At 40.3% G+C, this 22,459-nt stretch overlaps 1 protein-coding gene across 2 annotated transcripts in view; it reads left to right on the top strand.

Annotated features, from left to right (window-relative positions):
* The window catches only part of NR3C2 (nuclear receptor subfamily 3 group C member 2), a 500,550-nt gene that overhangs the window by 467,755 nt on the left and 10,336 nt on the right, over nucleotides 1-22,459 (top strand). For both annotated transcript variants that reach the window (XM_063920576.1, XM_063920577.1), the window contains exon 8: nucleotides 1,992-2,149. In XM_063920576.1, coding sequence (XP_063776646.1) covers nucleotides 1,992-2,149 — 158 coding nt within the window. The remainder of the gene's footprint in view (nucleotides 1-1,991; nucleotides 2,150-22,459) is intronic.

Consider the following 22,459-nt stretch of genomic DNA (forward strand, 5'->3'; position numbering starts at 1 on the left):
CTTAGTAAATCTGACAGCCTCAATAGATATTTATAAGGACTGCAGCTGCTGTCTGAAATGGAGGGACCGCAGCAGATATGGAAATATCCGCCGCGTCCCCTCCTTCATAATTGCTGGGGATCCTTAATATCTGATGCAAATAATGTTCGCTAAGTAGGCCCTTTAGTAATGCATCTCTCTATAGCAATAGCTCCACTAACTTCTATTACATTACATTGGTGATTTTTTAAGATGACTGTAGATAACATAGAAATGTAGAATATTCTCTATTTTTCTGAGAGTAATTTTATATTTCAGCATTATCATCATGCATCAAAGTGATAAACATTAAAAACAGGAGGTTTGCTTTCTGTACGTTTTATTCACTGTCATTATATAATGGACTTTTGTTTAGTTTCAACAATGTAGATAGCAACAGATTTGCTGAAAAGTTTGATGTCAAGTCACAAAAGAGTGAAATATAATAGTCGACATGTCACATATCTTTTATTTTATTTGCCTACTGTACTCTGTTTCATATACTTCCTAACCCATCTGGAATTCCCGATCGATAGTATGGTTGCGGGAAATAAACCCAATTAGAGAATCTGGGCAGTTCTCCAAAATTTTATGTTTCAAGTTATTTCCGTAGGTTTGTAAAGTTTATTTGTATTTTACTTTTCAATCTAACCAATGTTGTTGCAATATTGGATAAAAAATGACAGGTAAAGGAACAGCAACAAGAGCACTTCTGGAGCATAGAGTGGTAAAATAAGGAACACATCTTGTCCTGTTAGTGTGTACATTTCCCCAGGCATCATTAAGGGGTTCTGTCTGTTTTATGATAGGTTTACTGATTTATTCCTTGAGCTTCCTTAATACATTATGTTAAGGCCTTAATTTAACTTACAGTATATTAAAAATAAGCTACGCATGTGTGTGTCCTTCGGTGTCTCTCACTTGGGGGCAGATTCAGTTAGCCACGGGTGTTACCGCACTGCTGTAGTTCTGCCCTGAGCTATCCATGTACCCGCAAGAGAATTATCTCCACATTTACATCAATACACTCTTACTTTACTTGGCTTATGCCTACTTGCTCTTTCCATCTCCATTCTGCCTTTCTAAGAAGGGGAAGTCTTAAGTGTAAGAAAAGACCCCCAAAACATATGTCCATCTTTACATTAGCCCCTTGTACAAAAGGGTATTCGAATGAAAGATGGACAGTAAATAGACAGCTAGCAGGTTGACCATCGTCAACACCAGATTGGCGACCGGGTCAGTAGGTTGACAATTGACCACTGTTGACCTTTTCACCGGAAACATCTGGTGTCAGTCTGTTGACTGTCTATATGTACTGTCGATCTTTTAATCCACACCCATATAAATGAACTTCTATATCTATAGAAAGATTTCAGTTAGCAGTCAGCTTTACCACGTGGCTTCCTCTCCTGGGTAAAGTGGCTGGAGCTATCCCACTAGTCCCGTGGTAGCACTTGAAGTGGATTTCTTCTCTCACTTTCAGAGGGTGCAGTCAGAAATCCGCATTAAGTGCAGCCTCGGGGCTAGTTGTGGGCCATTAATTGATTACCTCCGGGCTCTATACCCAGAACGTGAAAGCTGCAGCTAATTGATTTCCCTTCCTTGTCTACTGCTGGAAATTTGTTTACCAATGTTTTCTCTTAGTTATTTTACTTACTGTAGCTGTTTACAGATGGGGCATATATAAAATCATTGTGTCTGTCTGTGTTGGTTTGGTAGTCAGAATAAAGTGATAAATTACCTAAATCTGCAGGAAGATGTGTGATTGTATTCTGTGATGGGTGGTCTGTAAGGTGCACAGTTACATCACATGGGAACTCGGGTCAGTGTCACGGTATGACATATGAGACATGTTGCTGGTCTTTGTCTCATGGTGACATATACGGCACTTTATCTGACTTTTACTTCTTGTTATATGAATTCGCACTTAACCTTTAGCTCATTTGGTTCTTTTTTTGTCTTTTTCAACCAAGTACCTAAAGACGGACTTAAATGCCAAGCTGCATTTGAAGAAATGAGAGTGAATTACATTAAAGAACTGAGGAAAATATTAATGAAGAGTCCCCACAGTGCTGGACAGAGCTGGCAGCGATATTTCCACTTAACTAAACTCCTGGACTCCATTCATGATGTAAGTTTAGTGGAGACAGCCTGACTAATGTGGAGAATAGTCGGGGTGTGTCACATGCATGATGTCAGCAATATGGTGACAGCCTGACTAACGATGAGCAGAGAGAGGCTGCGTCGCACATGACTCAGCCAGGCAAGGTAGAACACATCTGGTATCATCTCATAAAAGCAACTTGCTTTGTTTCTCATTAGAGTTTGTGTGTTATAGGGGAATGTACCCTCTACTATAAAATAGACGTTCTGTGACTGAGGCCTTCTGCTTTTAGGTGGTCACAGAACTCCTTATTGGCTTCTAATATACTGTTCATTTTGTATTTACCTTTTACCCTAGAACACATACATGCATGTGTGTGTACTTACAGTTGTGCCCGCCTCCACCATTGTTCTTTATGCTCCCGCGATACCTATGCATTGCAGGAGCGATATAGTCCAGTACGCTGCGACCGCTGGCAGCCACGGCTCTGTAATGCTGAGTGAACCGCTATGCCAGGATTCACATCAACAATGGAGGGGGACACATCTGCAGACCCTGCTTTTTAAAAAACATGTTATTTGGATAAAGACTTGGATTTATTGGATTGGGAGTGACTGGAGGTGAATAGGTACCAAGGCACATATATGCATCGTTGCTGCAGTCACATTTTATAGCCCTTCTTGTCACACCTAGTCGTGAATGGGTTTACACTGAGCATCTTGTGCGAATCGGACAGACAAGCAGCTTATGCTAATTAAAATGATATGTAACATGCCTATGTTCTGTGTACGACTTTTTTCCAGGAAAACACTATAATGTTCTGCAGATACAGGCGCGGTTGCACACACAATATAGGCATGCCACATATCATTTAAATTAGCAGAGTCTACTTATGCGTCTTAATTCACATAAATAAGAAATGTGTTTTCAGGGGAAAAAGACACCCGACATTAGCAGAGATGCCTGGGAACTGCCGCCTCACTCACGCCCGGCATCTTGCGGTGCATGGCGTATTGAGGCTAGATGTATGAGGACACATACGTAGCTTATTGATTAATGTAATAAAAAGCCCAGTTTAATTAGATTTAGTCTGGATAAAACATTAAAACTGTAAGATATAAGCGTGATATTTCTCTAGTAAATGCTGTGTAGCAATTGATGATTGAAACAATAAGTAAGCTTAAAAGATTCAAGGGTAAATATCTGTAATCCTCCGTTATGGGGGAGAGGTGGTATCAGAGCATGTCATGTGCACTATACTGCTTCCCCAGAATGTATAACTCTTGCGGCCTGCTATCTACAAGATAGCACGTCAATATGCGGGGGAATGTGTGAACACTAACTGTTCCGACAGCTACAGATGTTGCTGCCAATTGACCGTAGCAGGGACAGTGCTGTCCCTGGCTGTGGCGGCTGCTGGCTCCGGACAGCATGGGACATCTCACGCATGCCCAGTGGGCTTGCCGGTGGGGAGAGACACAGTGCCCCAGCACTAGGCTGATACGCAGTGGGCCCTGACAGGCACCGCCAGCAAGGGCAGTTTTCACTCCGCCTCTCCAGCAGCCGAAATGAAAATACATCTCGGTGCTAGTGCTTCCATTTCACCTCTGTAAAGAGACCCAAATAAATACAAATGGGTACTGATCCTGTTTTAAAGAGCCCTATTTATCAATATAACTACTAAAACAGTCTCTATAGCGACTGCAGCTTCAAAAAGAAGAAAACTGGAAATTGAAGTGCTGACGCTTTAGAGTATTTTTTTATACATAGCACAATACTAAATTTCTTTTTCTTTTTTTTTATTAAAAAACACCTTTCTTACAATACACAGTGTTACACAATTAGCAAAAACAATAAAAATATCCTTTCAAAAATAATAATTTAATTATGTACGCTACAATTATTTTATAAATCCTGACAATTTCTAAAAAATAATCACTATTGGAAATATTTTACATAGATCATATAGTGATGTTAGTTATTTTTAATTCATCTCTAGCGATGATACATTTTCTTAAATAATACCATCTAATAAGCATCCAATAATTATTATATCTCTACCACAGCAGATGGTTCCTTAATTCCTTTGTTCAAGCAATATATATGTAGCAAATTTGGATCCTCCGCTATTTCTGAAACGGTTTCCAAATACATTTACAGTAGATACTGAATGCTTGTATCCAATTAATTGTTACTTGCATCCAAGTGACAAATGCTGTTAGTTAAAAGCCTTTAATACAAACTTGTTGCTTCTATCCAAACAGCCACAGAAAATCTTTTAGTTGTTAGTTCTAAAGCACAGCAAGCTTTCTCATACAACTGATTAATAATAGTAAAGAGGCGAAGCGGGAAGAGTCATACCAGCACGCAGTGGCGCAATTTGTGAGTGGAGGCCCAGGTGCAAAAATATAATTTGGGAAAAAAACAACACTTTTGTTACTACCATGCTTTCCTATGTTTTGTTGGATGGAGAAAATCACCTAAATTCAGGAGTCTAATAGCAGAGTAGTGACGTGTGTTTCTCATACTGGAGTGATTTTATTTAGATGGCTGCAGGTCACTTTTGCTTTACCTTTTTGCAAATGTAACTTTTAAGCCTGTAATACTAGGAGTTGTACATGGGAACAACAATGCACCCAGCCTGTAACGGTGAATCAGTAAGTGTAAAAAACAAAAATATAGACCAAATTAAATTGCCTTTGCATTTAACTATACACAGACATGAGGACGTCCCTGCTTGTGCAACAGCTTGAAAGATGCGCTACCTATCTGTCTGCCACTATGCAGACAGTGCAGCTTTGGGCACACACTTTTAATAATAATATATAGCAGCACTCACATATTCTCTTACTAGCTTCAGACCCAAACTTCTAATTAAAATTCTAAAATGTAATATAATACAGAGTGTGATAAAATATTAAAACCAAATGAAATTTAAGCTCCAGTACATCTTTTATTTAAAAAAAAAAAAGAAAAATATTAATTTCTGTGTACCCCTTGGGGTCCTCTTATAGTTATTATAGATGAATGACATCAGCATCTTTTATTGATGACATAATGCGTGCAATGTTGCCACACCCATTGTCATTGGCTAAGCAAGCTGACATTCTGTACTTCCTGGTGACATACAGCTGGGGAAGGGAACAATGATTTTATTATGGTTATTGGTGCGTTTGATTTTTTGTGTGTGTTTGTGCATATATAGTGTATATATATATATATATATATATATATATATATATATATGTGTGTGTGTGTGTTTATATAGATATAATTAGATATAGATAAACAGAGTAACTGGCACTAATTCCAAGAAACCAAAAAAGCGGCAGGGTGCCTTCCAGCAATAAACAAATGTTATACAACTATTGAGTGGCATCACTTAAAGACAAAGGGGGTCTATGTACTAAAGTTTGAAGTGAGATAAAGTGGAAGGAGATAAATCAGCTCCTAACGGTCATCTTTCAAATCCAGTCTATAACATGGCAGTTAGGAGCTGATTGGCTGATAACTTATCTCTCTCCAATTATTGTATCTTAAATTATTGCAGCAATCAGCAATAAAAAAAGGAAAGTAGCTTCTTAGAGCTTTAACTACTTACCACTCTTTCCAGTAATTGCCAAGTTAAATTGTGCTAAGACCTTTTATTTCATTCTACATGTTACTAATTCTTTTTTATATATTTTACTTGAGTTTAGGTTTACTTTTATGAGAGTAAAAAAAAAAAACAACCAGCACGTTAGTAATCTATATCTTGGAGCAGACACAAGTGATCTGTGTCTGTCTTGTTGAAGCAATATGTGGTCACTTTATTTGATGCTGAGCTCAACTTTTGACTGTACTGAGGCTTGTTATATTGCTGCTGGCATACAAAAATACCTCTGACTTCAATGTGTGTTCATTATTTATGTTTCATACGCGATCATAGGGTGAGAGGAGTGCACTTCAGGACATGCTGTAGCGCTACAGCTTGGTGTTGTTTAAAGAACTTACATATGGAATAATTTTTCTGAAGTATTTTCTGCTCCTCTTCACAGTGGGAGTAAGAAAAACATGATTCCCCTGGCAATCATATTTTGTTAAAAGCACATCTTCCTTATACAATGCCAGAGCCAGGCACACAGCCTTTTGGATTATGTTGATTGACAACTTTGCTACAGTACTACCCAGAGATTCCTGGGCTTGTTTTTTCATGCTCCGTATTTCTTATGAGTTATTTTTCTTATGCATTTACCTCACGGTTTTCCAGTGTGTAATACATGCTGCAAACACAGACCATACGTGTAAATATCCTTACTGTCAAGGCATGTCACAGAGTACATCCCAGAGCATCCAGTTTATTGCCAGTGCGGCATCTTTCAGGATACCTAGGCAATGTTGATTATCTTTATTCTCCTAGCTATGATCACAATATGTCAGACCTACAGTTTAAATGCCTGTGAACATAGATGATTTCATCAATATATAAATGTACGTGTGCAAGTGCTCCCTATATTTTCAGATGTTGGAAAAAAATGAAATTGTATGTTTGGTCCAGGCCTCAGGTAAATGTCAGGGTATAGCAACAAAGTATTCACTACAAAGATTAAAAATGGTAATTTGAGCTCTATCCACCGTGTGGCGCTATCAGCCAGACGCAGCCTGAGGAACATTGCAGGGGAATAGATACTGGATCATATGCTTGGACACAGTCTGCATATTTGGGCCTTTGAACATTGTAATGTAAACAGCATGGTGCAGCAGATACAGCAATCAATGAGTTAAATGAAGTACTTTATGGCGTTGCATCAATTTGCAAGTTATTTTTGAGTACAGTGCTTGCATTCATCACATTGGACAATTGCCAAAGCTGCACATGCAAATTCCACACAAGCTGCAAACTAATCAGTTCTGTTTCTGGCTTATGCGATATGTGGTTATTATGTGTCTTATCTGTCTGTTTATTTAGGCTATGAATAGCAATGACTTGTCCTCCTGGGTCTGAGCATGTTATCACAATAAATATTGTTTATATGTAAAGCATCCTGGTGATGTATATACGGGGGAAAAAAGTGACACGTTCTATATGTACAAGTTGAGTGCAGATGTAAAATAAGTGAGGAGAGACCACTCTCCTGGCAATATGGATGGGATAGGAATACATTCAAGGAGCAAAGATGATGTACGTTGGAGTTTGGGACAGCAGGGTATTTGTACCAGTGAGAGAAGGGTTGTAGTTTCTCTTTTAGTGGGCTTTAGAAAATATTACTTGTTAGAGAGTATTTAAAGCTTTGGAGGATGGGAGAGAGTCTGATAAGTCATGGTAAGGATGCTCATGATATTATTGGGGAACAGGAGCAAGCCTGACAGGAATGATACAAGGAGAAAGGCTTTGGTGAGAAGCAGCTCATATTTTTGTATTTTTCAGTCTAAGGTTGAGCTATAGGAGGGGTGATATTGTTGAGGGGCTTTGTAGGATAGGGTGAGGTTTTTGTGTTCTTGAAAGTATGATTAGCAAAGGGTGTGTTCCCAAACAATGCACTATAATGGCCCAGGTTTTAGGGATATTCCTGCTTCTGCACAGATGGTATCAAACTGACTGAGGTATTAATTAAGTCACCTGTGCCTAAGCATATCTATCTTTGAAACCTGGATTTTTGGTGTGACTTGAGGACCATGTTTGGAAATCATTGAGCTAGGGATTTCCAGAAGTGATGTGGACCCAGATGAACCCGATGTGTAAATTTTTTAAGGTGTCTGGGCTTTTATGGTGAACATACATTCTGTGATTCTGCCATGTATATAAGTTGTGGCGTATATGGGCCCAAAAGAACCGCTGATGCACTAATGTGTTTGGTCAGACTCTTTTACAAGTTGATTTAGTAGTAAAGGAAAATGCAGAATATTACTTTGACCATATTTGAAGCCGGACGTGCAGTGCAAAAAGCAATGGTTTTGTTCTCTTAAATCATCCAGCGCATATAAAGGTGAATACCTATGCGCTACTCTCCAGAGTTATTTCTGAAACCTAGAGTTGTCTTGGTTTGTGGACAGACACAAAACTTTTAATAGGCTTTAGAGACTTGTTTCATTAAATCATTGTTAATTTTTTTTCTATCTAAAAATAATGCTTGTTTTAGTCACATGGTTTCAGCTAATCAGGAGAATGATGTGATCTTGTTACTATCTTTACCACATGACTTAGGATGAGACTGAGGAAATCTGTTATTAAGATGAAATGTATATAGTTTGTTTCTGTACTATGAACACTACTGTAATTTATTTTGGATTATTCCACGACTACTGAATTTAGAATTTAAAAAAAATAATATATATAGTTTCGGACACTCTCACTAGGCATTTATCTTACTATGGGAGACATTTACTAAGCAGTGATAAGAGCGGAGAAGTGAGCCAGTGGAGATGTGCCCATGGCAACCAATCAGCACTGAAGTAACATCTATAATTTGCATACTATAAAATTATGCAGAGCCACTGATTGGTTGATGGGGTAACTTCTCCACTAGCTCACTTCTCCGCTCTTATCACTGCTTAGTACATGTCCCCCTATATTACTATAATAATAACACTCCGTAAAATTAGGTACACCGTTATATTTACCCCCGTCTTTTGCCAGGATTATTCTTACTCAACCCAACTGCACCCTTTTGCTCGTCTGAAAACAGCTCCCTCTAACTCCACAAACCAATGGTCTTTGGGAAAGAAATTGTTGCTGTGCCTCAGCCATTTTGTTAATTCCTTTTGAGGCTCATTGGCCCTCATTCCGAGTTGTTCGCTCGCAAGATGCTTTTAGCAGCTTTTCACACGCTAAGCCGCCGCCTACTGGGAGTGAATCTTAGCTTCTTAAAATTGCGAACGAAAGATTTGCAATATTGCGAAAAGACATCTCTGTGCAGTTTCTGAGTAGCTCGAGACTTACTCTGCCAGTGCGATCAGTTCAGTGCTTGTCGTTCCTGGTTTGACGTCACAAACACACCCAGCGTTCGTCCAGACACTCCTCCGTTTCTCCAGCCACTCCCGCGTTTTTCCCAGAAACGGTAGCGTTTTTCCCCACACGCCCATAAAACGGCCTGTTTCCGCCCAGAAACACCCACTTCCTGTCAATCACATTACGATCACCAGAACGAAGAAAAAGCCGTGAGTAAAATTCCTAACTGCATAGCAAATTTACTTGGCGCAGTCGCAGTGCGAACATTGCGCATGCGCACTAAGCGGAAAATCGCTGCGATGCGAAGAAATTTACCGAGCGAACAACTCTGAATGACCCCCATTGTTTTTACACACTGGTTGTACCCAGTGTAATGTACTGTAGCTATTCAGTCTTCCTAATTCTCAGCATTCACGTGTCCAGACTGTAGTCTGGAAATATTATTATTATTATTATTATTATTATTATTGTTAATAGCAATTGGTAAAGCACTGTGGTGATGTGTACAGCTGGAAAATGGAGGGATAGGATCCGTAAAAAGATAATGGCAGGTCTGGCTATTTGGTGCTCTGGTCCTTCAGCTAAATCTACAGTTAATTGTGCCTGTTGTCTTGTGTTCAGTAGGAATGAGGATGGTCTGATGTCAGAGAGAGAATCTAAAGCAATTACTGTTTGCAATATAACAAATCTCTGATAGAGGGCTGATTGACAGTGTCGGCAGGGTGTCTTTATTGAGCGACGATGCGGTAGCTGCATTTATCACTTGTATGGAAAATCTTGTTAGCACTCATTGGGGATCTTAATAAAAAAATTGCTGTTGATTGTTGAGATATCAATATTTTGACACTTAATAGATAAATTGAAAGCCATTGTGTGAGCAAGAGATGGCTGTACAGAATCTGTGATTTAGAAAAGTGGACACCTATAGGAACGCCTGAATAGCGAACAATTAGGGTTTATGCAGTGTGTTTGCAGCAGATGTAAGAAATTCTCATTCATTCTTCCAGCTCTCATGCTTGTTCCCCAAATAAAGAATACACCCGGACCATACACTGTACAGAAAGGATTAGATTTATACTAGAGATCTTCCCAAGACATTTGTGGGGTTGTTTTTATCTCAGTATAGACAAAAATGAGTGTCCGATATAAAGGCCTTTTTCTTGAACAGTATATACACAGTCAGTCACATTATTATGACCACCTCCTACATTTGACGTTGGCAGTGCGTAGCCTATAAAGTACGTCACATGTTGTGCGTTGGATTGCTGGGTATATAAGGGGTATGCTGGGTCTGCAAACATATCACTCTTTGCCATCATGGGTAAAAAGGATGATTTATCAGAGTTGCAAAAAGGGATTATTATCGGCTTTTGGGCCAAGGGTGGCAGTATTTCTGACACCACGCAGTTTGTGATCTGTTTGCATGCTGCTGTGGTGAAGGTTTATCATGCTTGGACAAATGGCTCCATTGGGAATAACCAACGTGGAAACGTCCGCTACGAATGTTCATGAGGACTGACCGACACGCTACAGTGGAGCAGGTCACCGTCAAAATGAACCTGGGGACTAACAGACGTGTATGACAGTTCAGCCCATCTAGCTGCTGTCCGTGCTGCACACGGCGGTTACTCTGGCTTTTAACTGGTGGTCGTAATAATGTGACTCGACCATGTAAATATGTATACTGGTAATATATCTTTTATGTGTAATATAGCAAAATACATAGAAAAATTCCATATTTTCCATACTCCTGAAGTATGTTTTGGGAACAACCAAGTTGAGGTTTCTTCTAATTATTAATTCAAGCCTCTTTCATCTACTGAATCATCAGACATTGATGTTTCCTTACAGCAACACCTAGCTTGGTGAGACAGGACAGTAGATGGAGAATGAGTATATGGAATGTGCATAACTTGTCTCTTCATTTCTAGATGGGATTTTGAAATCATTCTTTTTGTAGAGCAAAAAATCTTTAACTATTCAACTGAACATGAATAAAAATTACTACTCAATTTACAGCCGACATATATTTCATATACTCAAAATAAGATTAGACTGTTACGGAAACCTATCCATTGCATGCTAAATTAATCTGTTCTCTCAGTAAGTATTGCTGTTTACATATTAGTACAATTGTCTGTTGTGATTACAGTGCGTGTTATTGCGTTGTCAGGTGTTGTACACAGTACAAGAATCATTAGCATGTTGTCAAAATACAGTCTGTAACTTCTAGCTATAACTTTTGTGACTTGTATAGCATTTCAGGGCAGCAAATCCTCTTGTAGCAGCAGCATTTAATGAAGTGACTGTTCTGTTACCTTCATCTCTTTCTTATCAATCATCACTGAGATTATGAAAGGATTATTTAAATTTACTAGAGCGCTCTTCATGGTAATAATCCAAATTCTCCCTCTCATGTTACCCCTCATCTTGCGACAAATAGTATGTAAATACTTTGATGTTAAACGTATAAGACTATAAAATATCAAAATAAAATCCCTCCTGTTCTCAGAATGCCTACGTCCAGCATTACACAATTCGTTTATATTGGAATAAATATATTATACAGGTATATAAATGGGCACAATTAGATCCACAAGTTCATCAGAGGGAACGGTTCTAGCAGAGTAAATTGCTGCTTATTATGCACAATTAAAGGGCCCAGAAACAAAGGTATACATTTATTTTGAGAATTGTTTTTTTTCTGTAGGTGTATGTAGTAGATATGTAGGTATATAGAGGGCAAGTCCTAATCTTTGCCATCTTATAAATGGTGTAAAAATGTTAGTCCTTTTATGGTGTAGGAATAATTGCGTGCACCTCTGCATGATAAGAAAGCCCCTAAAACTGTTACCCTCTCTCTATCCTCTTATCTTAAATGATCTCATTCCGCAAATTAAATCTAATTTTTGCAGTGCTATGCCACACTGCTCTTTACATTTGCAAGGAATGCTTTAACTTCCTCCAGCTCCCCCAACTGAACTAAGTGCAACCATGTGCGGTCACTTTTCTGCAGTAGGTTGCCATGTTAGAATGAAGTGCTTCTCTTACCATACACGCAGACAGAAATAGGACTTGCTTCACAAAAATACCCAGTGTGGATTGGTTGGTTCATGCACGGGGCAGGCCCAGCAATGACCTTGCAACTCAACCTGCAAATAAATGTGAGGTTAGCACTAAACATACAGTGTACGGTCATGGTTTCCTTCTGAAAATGTCATTTTGGAATTTACTTATCCCTAAATTGGTCAAATTTTTACAATCCATTGTATCCAATCATATAAATAAATACAATAGTCTTGCCTGCAATCGATACAGCCACTGAATAATCGCTTATATTGCAGCATTAGTCATATTCTACTAAACTGTGTCCCTTGTACCCAATGCAAGCACACTTTTTTTATCTTTGTGGCATCATTGTAATTGCTATAACAAAGCACTGCAGCTACTGTATACTATTGTAAAACATACAGTTAAACATGAGAAGTAGTGTGTAGGAACGTCACAAAATGTTTGCCTCCAGGTGACCTTAAGTAAATGCCATATTCCCACTTATTATTCCTGAATTGGTGTGGAGCAGATAAGGAACAGACTGAATAAAACCTAAAGAAATGACTGCCTTTACACTTAGCAGATTATTGTGAGGAGGCACCTTTTGCACTGTTGTCGTATAAATACAGAGATTTACTAGCTGAAAGAATCGATAAGAAAAGCTTGCTTGGCATGTATTGTATGTGTACAGAAAGCACGGGTGATTCACATTTCCTGTTCGTGAGAAAGGTAGGTTTGTCAGGAGATAATAATTAGTTATTTGTGACTGATGTGCTAATGAGAGTAGTGCTTCTGTTATGTAACATTTTCAGCTACCCTCTTTAAGAGTCTAAGTCAGAATGACAAAAATTAGCGAAAGATGATACATTTATTACATAATGATGCAGGAAATAATTGCAAAGTTGAAGGCCCTTTGGAGTTTATGTATGAAGGGTTAATCAGGCAAATATCAGAGAATAGCTATGTCATTGCTTAGCTTTTCTCCATAAGCTAATGCTGCCTTAGAATGGCATTAGTGTTATTCAGCAATAGGGACCACTAGAGGCAGCTGCCTTGCTGATGTCAATTCTGCCCTGATTCAGGCTGTATGGTATCTTTGTCAGTAAAAGCATCATGCAGACCCATTTGCTGATTGCACAGCACAGTTTTTAGAATACTTTATTAATTTCACCAACAAAACTTATTACAGTGGAACCTATACTGTTCCAAACACATACCCATCTGGCACCTGTACGGAACTGCATGGTTTCAACATAGTTATATTAAAGGAAGCATAGTCAAAAATGTACAGTAGCTAGAGCAGCCAGTTAGAGAGCCTCCTCCACCAGCACCACCCAGGGGTCTATGCAGAGGACATAGAGTATTCTGGTGGTCAATCAGTAGTTATAGCTTAAAAATGTATGTGAACATCTGTTGCTAAAATACATTAATTTGTTTGTGTAAAGTGTATTGCTGTCACCATTATCTGTTGCTTACATGTCTGCCGCTCCAAAGTCTCAGACTACATCAAAACTCCCATTTAAATTAAAAAAGCACAATAATTGTAATTCAGCCCTGATACGAATGGACTCATTCATTAGCCCTATAGCATCATCTCATCTGAACTGTAAATTAGTGGCTTGGTGTCCATATTGCCCACAGTTTGTTGCCAAAAAGCCAGTGTTTTATGAAATTATCAAATGAGATGGAGATAGAAAGATTACTCTGCTATAAGGCATTTGTGTTGCGTAACAGATGCAGCTGGGTTGGTTATATTTAGTCAGTATGATACAAATGACACTTGGACTTCACATATGTAGATAGAACCTCCAAAATATCCTCCAAGGATTCCTCATCCAGAGTGGGATATTAAATGAATATATGGGCATACGATATTATATTCTGAAATAAGTCTAAAAGTGCCCATACACTAGAAGATATTATGAACGATTTGGCCATTTCCTGCGGATCGGAACTACAAATCATTCATAATAGTGCAGATCATCCAGTGTCTGTGAACGATAACGATCTCAATGCGTGGCCCCACTGGTCGTTGGTCGGAGATTCTGATCTTCCCCTACTGCAGGGAAGAACTGAAGTTATCATCAACGACAGCATGCTCCTGGATGTAGCCACGCCCAGATCTTAAGATATAGCTTTAAGATATATCATGTGTATGGTGCTATATCATTTGCCCAGTGTTGCCGGGGAGCTGCCAGGGGAGTTCAAGGGAAATCGTTAACGAGATATCATAATTTACAGGTCTTCTAGTCTATGGGCACCTTAACTCTGACAGATGTACATAGGTTGCCATTACAGAAACTATAACATACTGTAATACAGTATATTTCTGCCATAGAAAATCCACACATGAGGCTCAGGTATAGTAACTAGGTTGTGGAGGAGATGCTTACCTGTGGGATGGGTGTCTGTGCTAAGACAGAATCTTAAATCTGGAAAACTCCACGTTTCCCATAGGTGGCATTAATTTAGTGTTACTAATTAACTATATTGAAAGCAAAATTAGAAAGGTCAGCAGTTTTTTACATTTTCTGCTTTTCCCACATCTCTAAATATAACCATGTAACTCGTGTTGCATTACATGTGCTCTAGGGTTCTTCAGATTTTTTTTTATCGTGTACCCACTTGTGATGGAGAATGTTTACTAAGTACCCCTGTTGCATTTCACATTCTTCTTGAGTACCAGCTAATAAGTGTTAATTTATTCCAAGTACTTTAATGTGTTTTAGTGATTACCAAGTAACTGTTTGTTTCATGCCCTCTTTATTTTATTTTTAATATGCTCATTACTTATATAATAAGCTGCTTGAAGTAACCCTTCTGTACCCCTCAGTACACATACCACAGGCTGACCAGTCTTACTGCTTTCTATATATTTTTCTTAAATAGTAAATAAAATATTTGCTTTGAATGAACTAGCTAAAAATAACTTATTTTTGTTGTTTTTTGGTTTGCCAGTGCAATCTGAAAAAAACATACTTGACAGTCCTATAGTATACATAAATTGGTAAACACATTTGGAAAAGCAGGTTTTGTATGCCCACATGTGTGCATATAATGTAATCACAAGTCAGCAGTGTAGTATAGGGCTGTATACCAGAAATACTTATACTTACATGTATAGGGAAAATGTACATTTTACTCTAAACTTGAAAAATATTCTTGGTAACCTATGTGTTCCGTGACCATATAAAGCTTTTATACAGTTCTCCAATATAATTTTTAATTTGAATAATAACTTAAAGTGGGGAGCACATTATATGTGTACTTTTAGTACGTTTAGTACATGTTTTTCTATTGATCACTGGCTTTATAATATCACAAATTGTGATTTCTGCTGATATTACAGATGTGTTCCTACATCTAGTCTCAGTACACCACACAGCACAAGATGTTGAAAATGCATCTAAGTCGCAACACAATGTGACGAGGACACACCAGGATACTGTGCTGATTAAATTGATATGTGACACTTATTTATCTGTTTGCAATGGAGTCTGTATATGAAGCACAACAGAACTTGGCTTGGGAATAAGCTGTGGCCCCTGCATCATAGCACTTCGTATACAGACTCAGAGACTCAGTCACACACAGATATACATTGTGTCACATATTACTAATTTAGTTGTCACAGTCTCCTGGTGCGTCCTAGTCCTATCACGTTGCGACTAAGACCCATTTTCAGGAAAAAACACATGCAGAAAAGATGTCCAACGCTACCAGAGTCTAACGGAACCTGGCGTTCTGAGAGGTGCTGTTTGGTGCGACTGCAGCAGTTATATATGAGGTAGTAACAGGAGTATATATATATATATATGTGTATAAATATATGTATATATGCACACATATACAGTACTATGCAAAAGTTTTACGCCCGTTTTTAAATTCGGCCGTCGAATTCCGGCAGGTGGTTGCCGGAATTCGACATATTCAATAAAAAACAAATTCGACAGTCCCGCTGTCGAAAAATGGCCGATTTGACGGATTTTGATTAGATTTTTAAAAATGTTTAAAGAACGGAAAAAAGCGGTAAAAAACACGAAAAAAAAATTGCATGGGGTCCCCCCTCCTAAGCATAACCAGCCTCGGGCTCTTTGAGCCGGTCCTGGTTACCAAAATACGGGGGGGGAAATGACAGGGGATCCCCTGTATTTTAACAACCAGCACCGGGCTCTGCGCCTGGTCCTGGTGCAAAAAATACGGGGGACAAAAAGATTAGGGGTCCCCCGTATTGTTTGTACCAGCACCGGGCTCCACTAGCTGGACAGATAATGCCACAGCCGGGGTCACTTTTATACAGCGCCCTGCGGCCGTGGCATTAAATACCCAACTAGTCACCCCTGGCCGGGGTACCCTGGAGGAGTGGGGACCCCTTCAATCAAGGGGTGTCCCCCCCAGCCACCCAAGGGCCAGGGGTGAAGCCCGAGGCTGCCCCCCCCCCCCCCCCATCCAAGGGCTGCGGATGGGGGGCTGATAGCCTTGTTGAAAATGTAAGAATATTGGTTTTTGCAGAAGAACTACAAGTACCAGCATGCGGGGGGAAACGGGGCCGCTGGTACCTGTAGTTCTACTGCAAAAAAAATACCCAAATAAAAACAGGACACAGACACCGTGAAAGTATAACTTTATTACATACATGCCGACACACATACTTACCTATGTTGACACGCCGACTCTGGCCACGTCTCCAATGTCGACGTCTGGGGTACCTGAAAATAAAATTATACTCACCTGATCCAGTGTCCGGTTCTTTTATTGTAATCCACGTACTTGGCAAAACAAAAAAACGCATTTACCCGAACCAGACGGACTGAAAGGGGTCCCATGTTTACACATGGGACCCCTTTCCCCGAATGTAGAGACCCCCCGTGACTCCTGTCACAGAAAGGTCCCTTCAGCCAATCAGGAAGCGCCACTTCGTGGCACTCTAATGATTGGCTTTGCGCGTCTGAGCTGGCAGATAGCGCATCGCACAGCTCCCTCTATTAGTTTCAATGGTGGGAACTTTGCGGTCAGCGGTGGGGTTACCCACGGTCAGCCGCTGACCACGGGTGACCTCACCGCTGACCGCAAAGTTCCCACCATTGAAGATAATGGAGGGGGCTGTGCGATGCGCGTCTGACAGCTCCGACGCGCATACAGCCAATCAGGAGAGTGCCACGAAGTGGCGCTTCCTGATTGGCTGAAGGGACCCTCTGTGACAGTACTCACAGGGGGTCTCTGCATTCGGGGAAAGGGGTCCCATGTGTAAACATGGGACCCCTTTCAGTCCGTCTGGTTCGGGTAAATGCGTTTTTTTGTTTTGCCAAGTACGTGGATTATAATAAAAGAACTGGACACTGGATCAGGTGAGTATAATTTTATTTTCAGGTACCCCGGACGTCGACATTGGAGACGAGGCCAGAGTCGGCGTGTCAACATAGGTAAGTATGTGTGTCGGCATGTATGTAATAAAGTTATACTTTCACGGTGTCTGTGTCCTGTTTTTATTTGGGTATTTTTTTTGCAGTAGAACTACAGGTACCAGCCCCCCGCATGCTGGTACTTGTGGTTCTCCAAGTACCGGCTTGCGGGGGAGGCTTGCTGGGACTTGTAGTTCTTCTGCAAAAACCAATATTCTTACATTTTAACACATGGCTATCAGCCCCCCATCCGCAACCCTTGGATGGGGGGGACAGCCTCGGGCTTCACCCCTGGCCCTTGGGTGGCTGGGGACCCCTTGATTGAAGGGGTCCCCACTCCTCCAGGGTACCCCGGCCAGGGGTGACTAGTTGGGTATTTAATGCCACGGCCGCAGGGCGCTGTATAACAGTGACCCCCGTCTGTGGCATTATCTGTCCAGCTAGTGGAGCCCGGTGCTGGTACAAAAAATACGGGGGACCCCTACTCTTTTTGTCCCCCGTATTTTTTGCACCAGGACCAGGCGCAGAGCCGGGTGCTGGTTGTTAAAATACGGGGGATCCCCTGTCATTTTCCCCCCCGTATTTTGGCAACCAGGACCGGCTCAAAGAGCCCGAGGCTGGTTATGCTTAGGAGGGGGGACCCCACGCATTTTTTTTTCTGATTTTTACACCATTCCATTAAAAAATAATAATAATAATAATAATATTTTTAAAAATATATAAATAATACTTGTGCCTCCTAAATAGACAAACCAAGTATCTAATCCCTACTAATATAAATAGATATGCTAATACCAATAAAAAAAAAACACACAAAAAAACATGTTTTAAAAAAATTATTAGATTCCGCCAGCAAAGTGTGGCGGATTGAAAATGACAAATTTACTGTCTAAAAGCACTGTTGTCGAATTTACAATCTTCAATTGAATATACTTTTGTCGAAATGCCGCATTTGTACCATTGCAGAAATGTCGAATTTGACAAATGTCGAATTTCTAAAAGTTGAATTTGGAATGGCCGTTTTTTTTGGCGAAAAGTACTGTATTGCATTGTCGAATTTTTCTTTTTTGGCGAAAATGTCCTGTTTTTCGACATTTTCGGGAATTTCGACCGCAATTGCATATACCCCTTAGTCCGGTGTGGAAAAAATGCTACAAAGTAAGCATGCTTTCAAAAATAGGGGGTAATTCCAAGTTGATCGCAGCAGGATTTTTTTTTAGCAATTGGGCAAAACCATGTGCACTGCAGGGGAGGCAGATATAACGTGCAGAAAGAGTTAGATTTGTGTGGGTTATTTTGTTTCTGTGCTGGGTAAATACTGGCTGCTTTATTTTTACACTGCAAATTAGATTGCAGATTGAACACACCCCACCCAAATCTAACTCTCTCTGCACATGTTATATCTGCCTCCCCTGCAGTGCACATGGTTTTGCCCAATTGCTAATAAAAATCCTGCTGCGATCAACTTGGAATTACCCCCATAGTGTTTATTTTTATTAATTAACAAAATGCAAAGTGAATGAACAAAGGATAACTAAATCAAATCAGTATTTGGTGTGGCCACCCTTTGCCTTCAAAAGCAGCATCAATTCTTCTAGATACAGTACACTTGCACATAGTTTTTGAAGGAATTTGGCAGGGATGTTGTTCCAAACATCTTGGAGAACTAACTACAAATCTTTATATTTTATAATATTAAAACAGTACAACTGATCCAAAATAATGCAATTTTCACTCCCAACTCCAAATATGATGAGTCTTCATAGCATGCATTGATCACTATTAAGCTAAGTACTCAAATAAGTGTTTCCTTTCTTATAATGCACTAGGCAAACATGTTTGCTCTGGCATTTTATTCAAAGCACTGATCATGCCCTATGCTCTCTCCCAGGACAACGTCCTGTAGCCAATGGTTGCCATTAAGAACGGTTCTGTTCTTTGTAGGTGTTTTTACTCTTTCAGCAGTCCCATCTTCTACTAACACACTGCACATGGAAGACCTCTGTTGCCTTTAGTACACTTTTTTCACAGCGTGTTTACTTGGGCACGCACAATAATGAGCCGACTGCAAATCTCTGATGGCATCTGTGCTACTGGCTAGTGCTGGTGTTGATTTCTTTACCGAGTTAAACTGATGACTCCCCGAGGAACAATAGTTTTAGATACTAATGATTATCATTCAATACATTCAGGGAAAATGGAACAAGGTCATATGCTAGCTTTCACCATGCACTCCTAGTACGCACTCTTCTGACACATGTGTGCTGAGCCCCGTATGAAGGCATTCTGGACACTTGTTTTACTTATTAATAGGGTAGTGAACTGCATGTGTGACCCTGCTCCACAGTGAATTAGATAGGAGGATGTATGAGGAGAGGAAGGTGAAATGTGAGAGAAAGAGAAGAAGGATGAAAGGAGCAGGGAAGTATGGAAGAGTAGAATGAGCATATGGGAGTAGGATAATTGAAGAAAATGAGGTGAAGACAGATAATGGCAAAAGGATCAGGAAGAGTGAGTATTGTACTTGATACTTTGCAGTGGAGGGAAGAGGTTGATGATGGCAGAGGAAAAGCAGTGTGAATTGCTTAGCAAACTGGTGTAAAGTGCAGATTTAGAATGGGCTTGTGTATGTGTCTGTGCACTAGTCTCTGCATTAAACTGTATTGTATGGCCATCATTTGAATGCTTTCTGTGTTCTATATTGATCACTAGGATGCTCTCTGTATTATATACAAATAATAAGATTCTTTATTGTAAGGCGGTTGCTAAATGTACTCTGTACTATTTTTCCAATCGCTAGTATTTTCTCTGTGTTGTAGATGGGTCCCCAGAATGCTCTCTGTACTGTATTGTACTCACTATGATGTTTTGTGTATTGCATGGTTATCACTAAGATGCTATGGGTACAGTAGCGGATCTTGCCACGGGCAAGCAGGACTTTTGCCCGGGGCGGCGCCATGGCAAGATCCGCTGCTGCTGTGGTGCCCCCCGCTGCCGCTGCCCGCTGTGAAGGGAAACTAGACGCTGCGCGTCTAGTTTCCCTTCCTGGAGAGGACCTTAACTGTAATGATGTGCGGTGCGCGATGACGTCATCGCGCACCGCACAGCAAAGGTCCTCTCCACGAAGGGAACTAGACGCTTAGCGTCTAGTTTTCCTTTGTGGAGAGGACCTTTGCTGTGCGGTGCGCGATGACATCATCGCGCACCGCACATCCCACTACAGTAACTGACCACGCCCCCTGTATGAAGCCACGCCCCCTGTATGAAGCCACGCCCCCTAATGCCGCCCGGGGCGCAAGAAGCCCCGGAACAGGCCCTGTATGGCTATATAGAGGTAAATTACTATGAAAAACAGTATAGTACCTGCTTTGTATTGCGTGCAGTACATTTTGCATGGAACATTCATTATAATTATTTCATTTATTACAATTATTATTTCATTCAACCAGGAAAAAAAAATATATTTTATTGTTAATGCTAGTGTGAAGCCTAAGTATTCACTGTTATATTTAAATGCAGGGCATTCCCACAACAATAGTAGGGACACCATCAAATCTTGGGTGCAAGATGCAGGCTGTGTTTTACAATGCTATGCATAATTTGGACCCCAGTAAAAGAGGGCTACGTAAGTTCAAGTGGCAGGACTGCATGCAGCAGCAAAACGTTCCTAGAGTTAGGGTCTTTATGACAGCTGCAAGTGTGAGGATGACAGCCAATAGAAGAAACGGAGGGGTCTATTTACTAAGCCGTGGATGGAGATAAAGTACCAGCCAATCAGCTCCTAACTGCCATGTTACAGGCTATGTTTGAAAAATGGAAGTTAGGAGCTGATTGGCTGGTACTTTATCTACATCCGCTTTATCTCCATCTAAGGCTTAGTAAACGGACCACTGATTCTCCCACCCTGGTGTAGCTCCAATGCTTCAAGGTAGACATTCTAAGTTTTACTTTTTATTTTTTTTTATTGAGTTTTTAACAGTCACAGTTGGAAGGGAAGGGAAAAATGGGGGTACATAATAAAAAACGGGAGGGGGGAAGGAAATACAGCAGCGTGGTACATACAGTGTTCGGTAATATAGATGTATCAACAGACTGGTTCGGTAGTATTACATAGTCATACATAGTCACATAATGAAAGTTAGGATACATCATCACCAACATTCAACAAAAAAATATAAGGAAAAACAGAGCGGTGTCAGTAGAGAAGGACAAAAGAGCAGTTATGGTAAGGGGACTAGGTTGTGGCCGAGGGTTCAGCTTTGTAGTTGGCACAGGTGAGTTTCTGAGACTTTGAGTCTTCTATAATCGCTCCAAAGGGACCATCTGTCAGGTTCACAGGAGAAGAGTAGGCCGCTCCAGCGGTATCAAACTCGAAATGTGAGTGAACTGTATTTTCAATAATCTCTAGTGTGGGGAGTATGGGGGTGCGCCAATGGTACGCTATGAGAATTTTAGTTGTTAAGAGAATATGATTCATGATATATCTCATTGTTCATTAAGAACCCTGCATAAATATGTAACATGGCCAGTTTAGGGTGGGGTAACACTTCAAAGCCCAGCACTGTAGTCCATAAATCAAAGACAGTAGGGCATGACCAGAAGATATGCAATAGAGAACATGTATTGCCGCATTTACGCCAGCAGGAACAAGATAAGTCATTGTTCATTTTATGCAACCAAATGGGAGTTCAGTATACTCTGTGGAGTAATTTATAGAATTCTTCAACATGGTTGGTGCATTTCGATATTCGCTGGGCATGGTGGAACAACAATTCCCATTCCTCCTGTGATATAGCGCAGTTCAGGTCCGTCTCCCATTTAATTTGACAGTTTGTGTTGGGTCTGGGAAGAATTCAGCGCATTGTACCAACGTGATATAGATCCCCGAGTACCGCTCTTAAGGAGTAGTCCACGAATATACGTTGGGATAGGATAGGGTTTATGGGGAAAGGGTGA

The sequence above is a fragment of the Pseudophryne corroboree genome, chromosome 1 (genome assembly GCF_028390025.1).
Source record: "Pseudophryne corroboree isolate aPseCor3 chromosome 1, aPseCor3.hap2, whole genome shotgun sequence".
Taxonomy (NCBI): Eukaryota; Metazoa; Chordata; class Amphibia; order Anura; family Myobatrachidae; genus Pseudophryne; species Pseudophryne corroboree.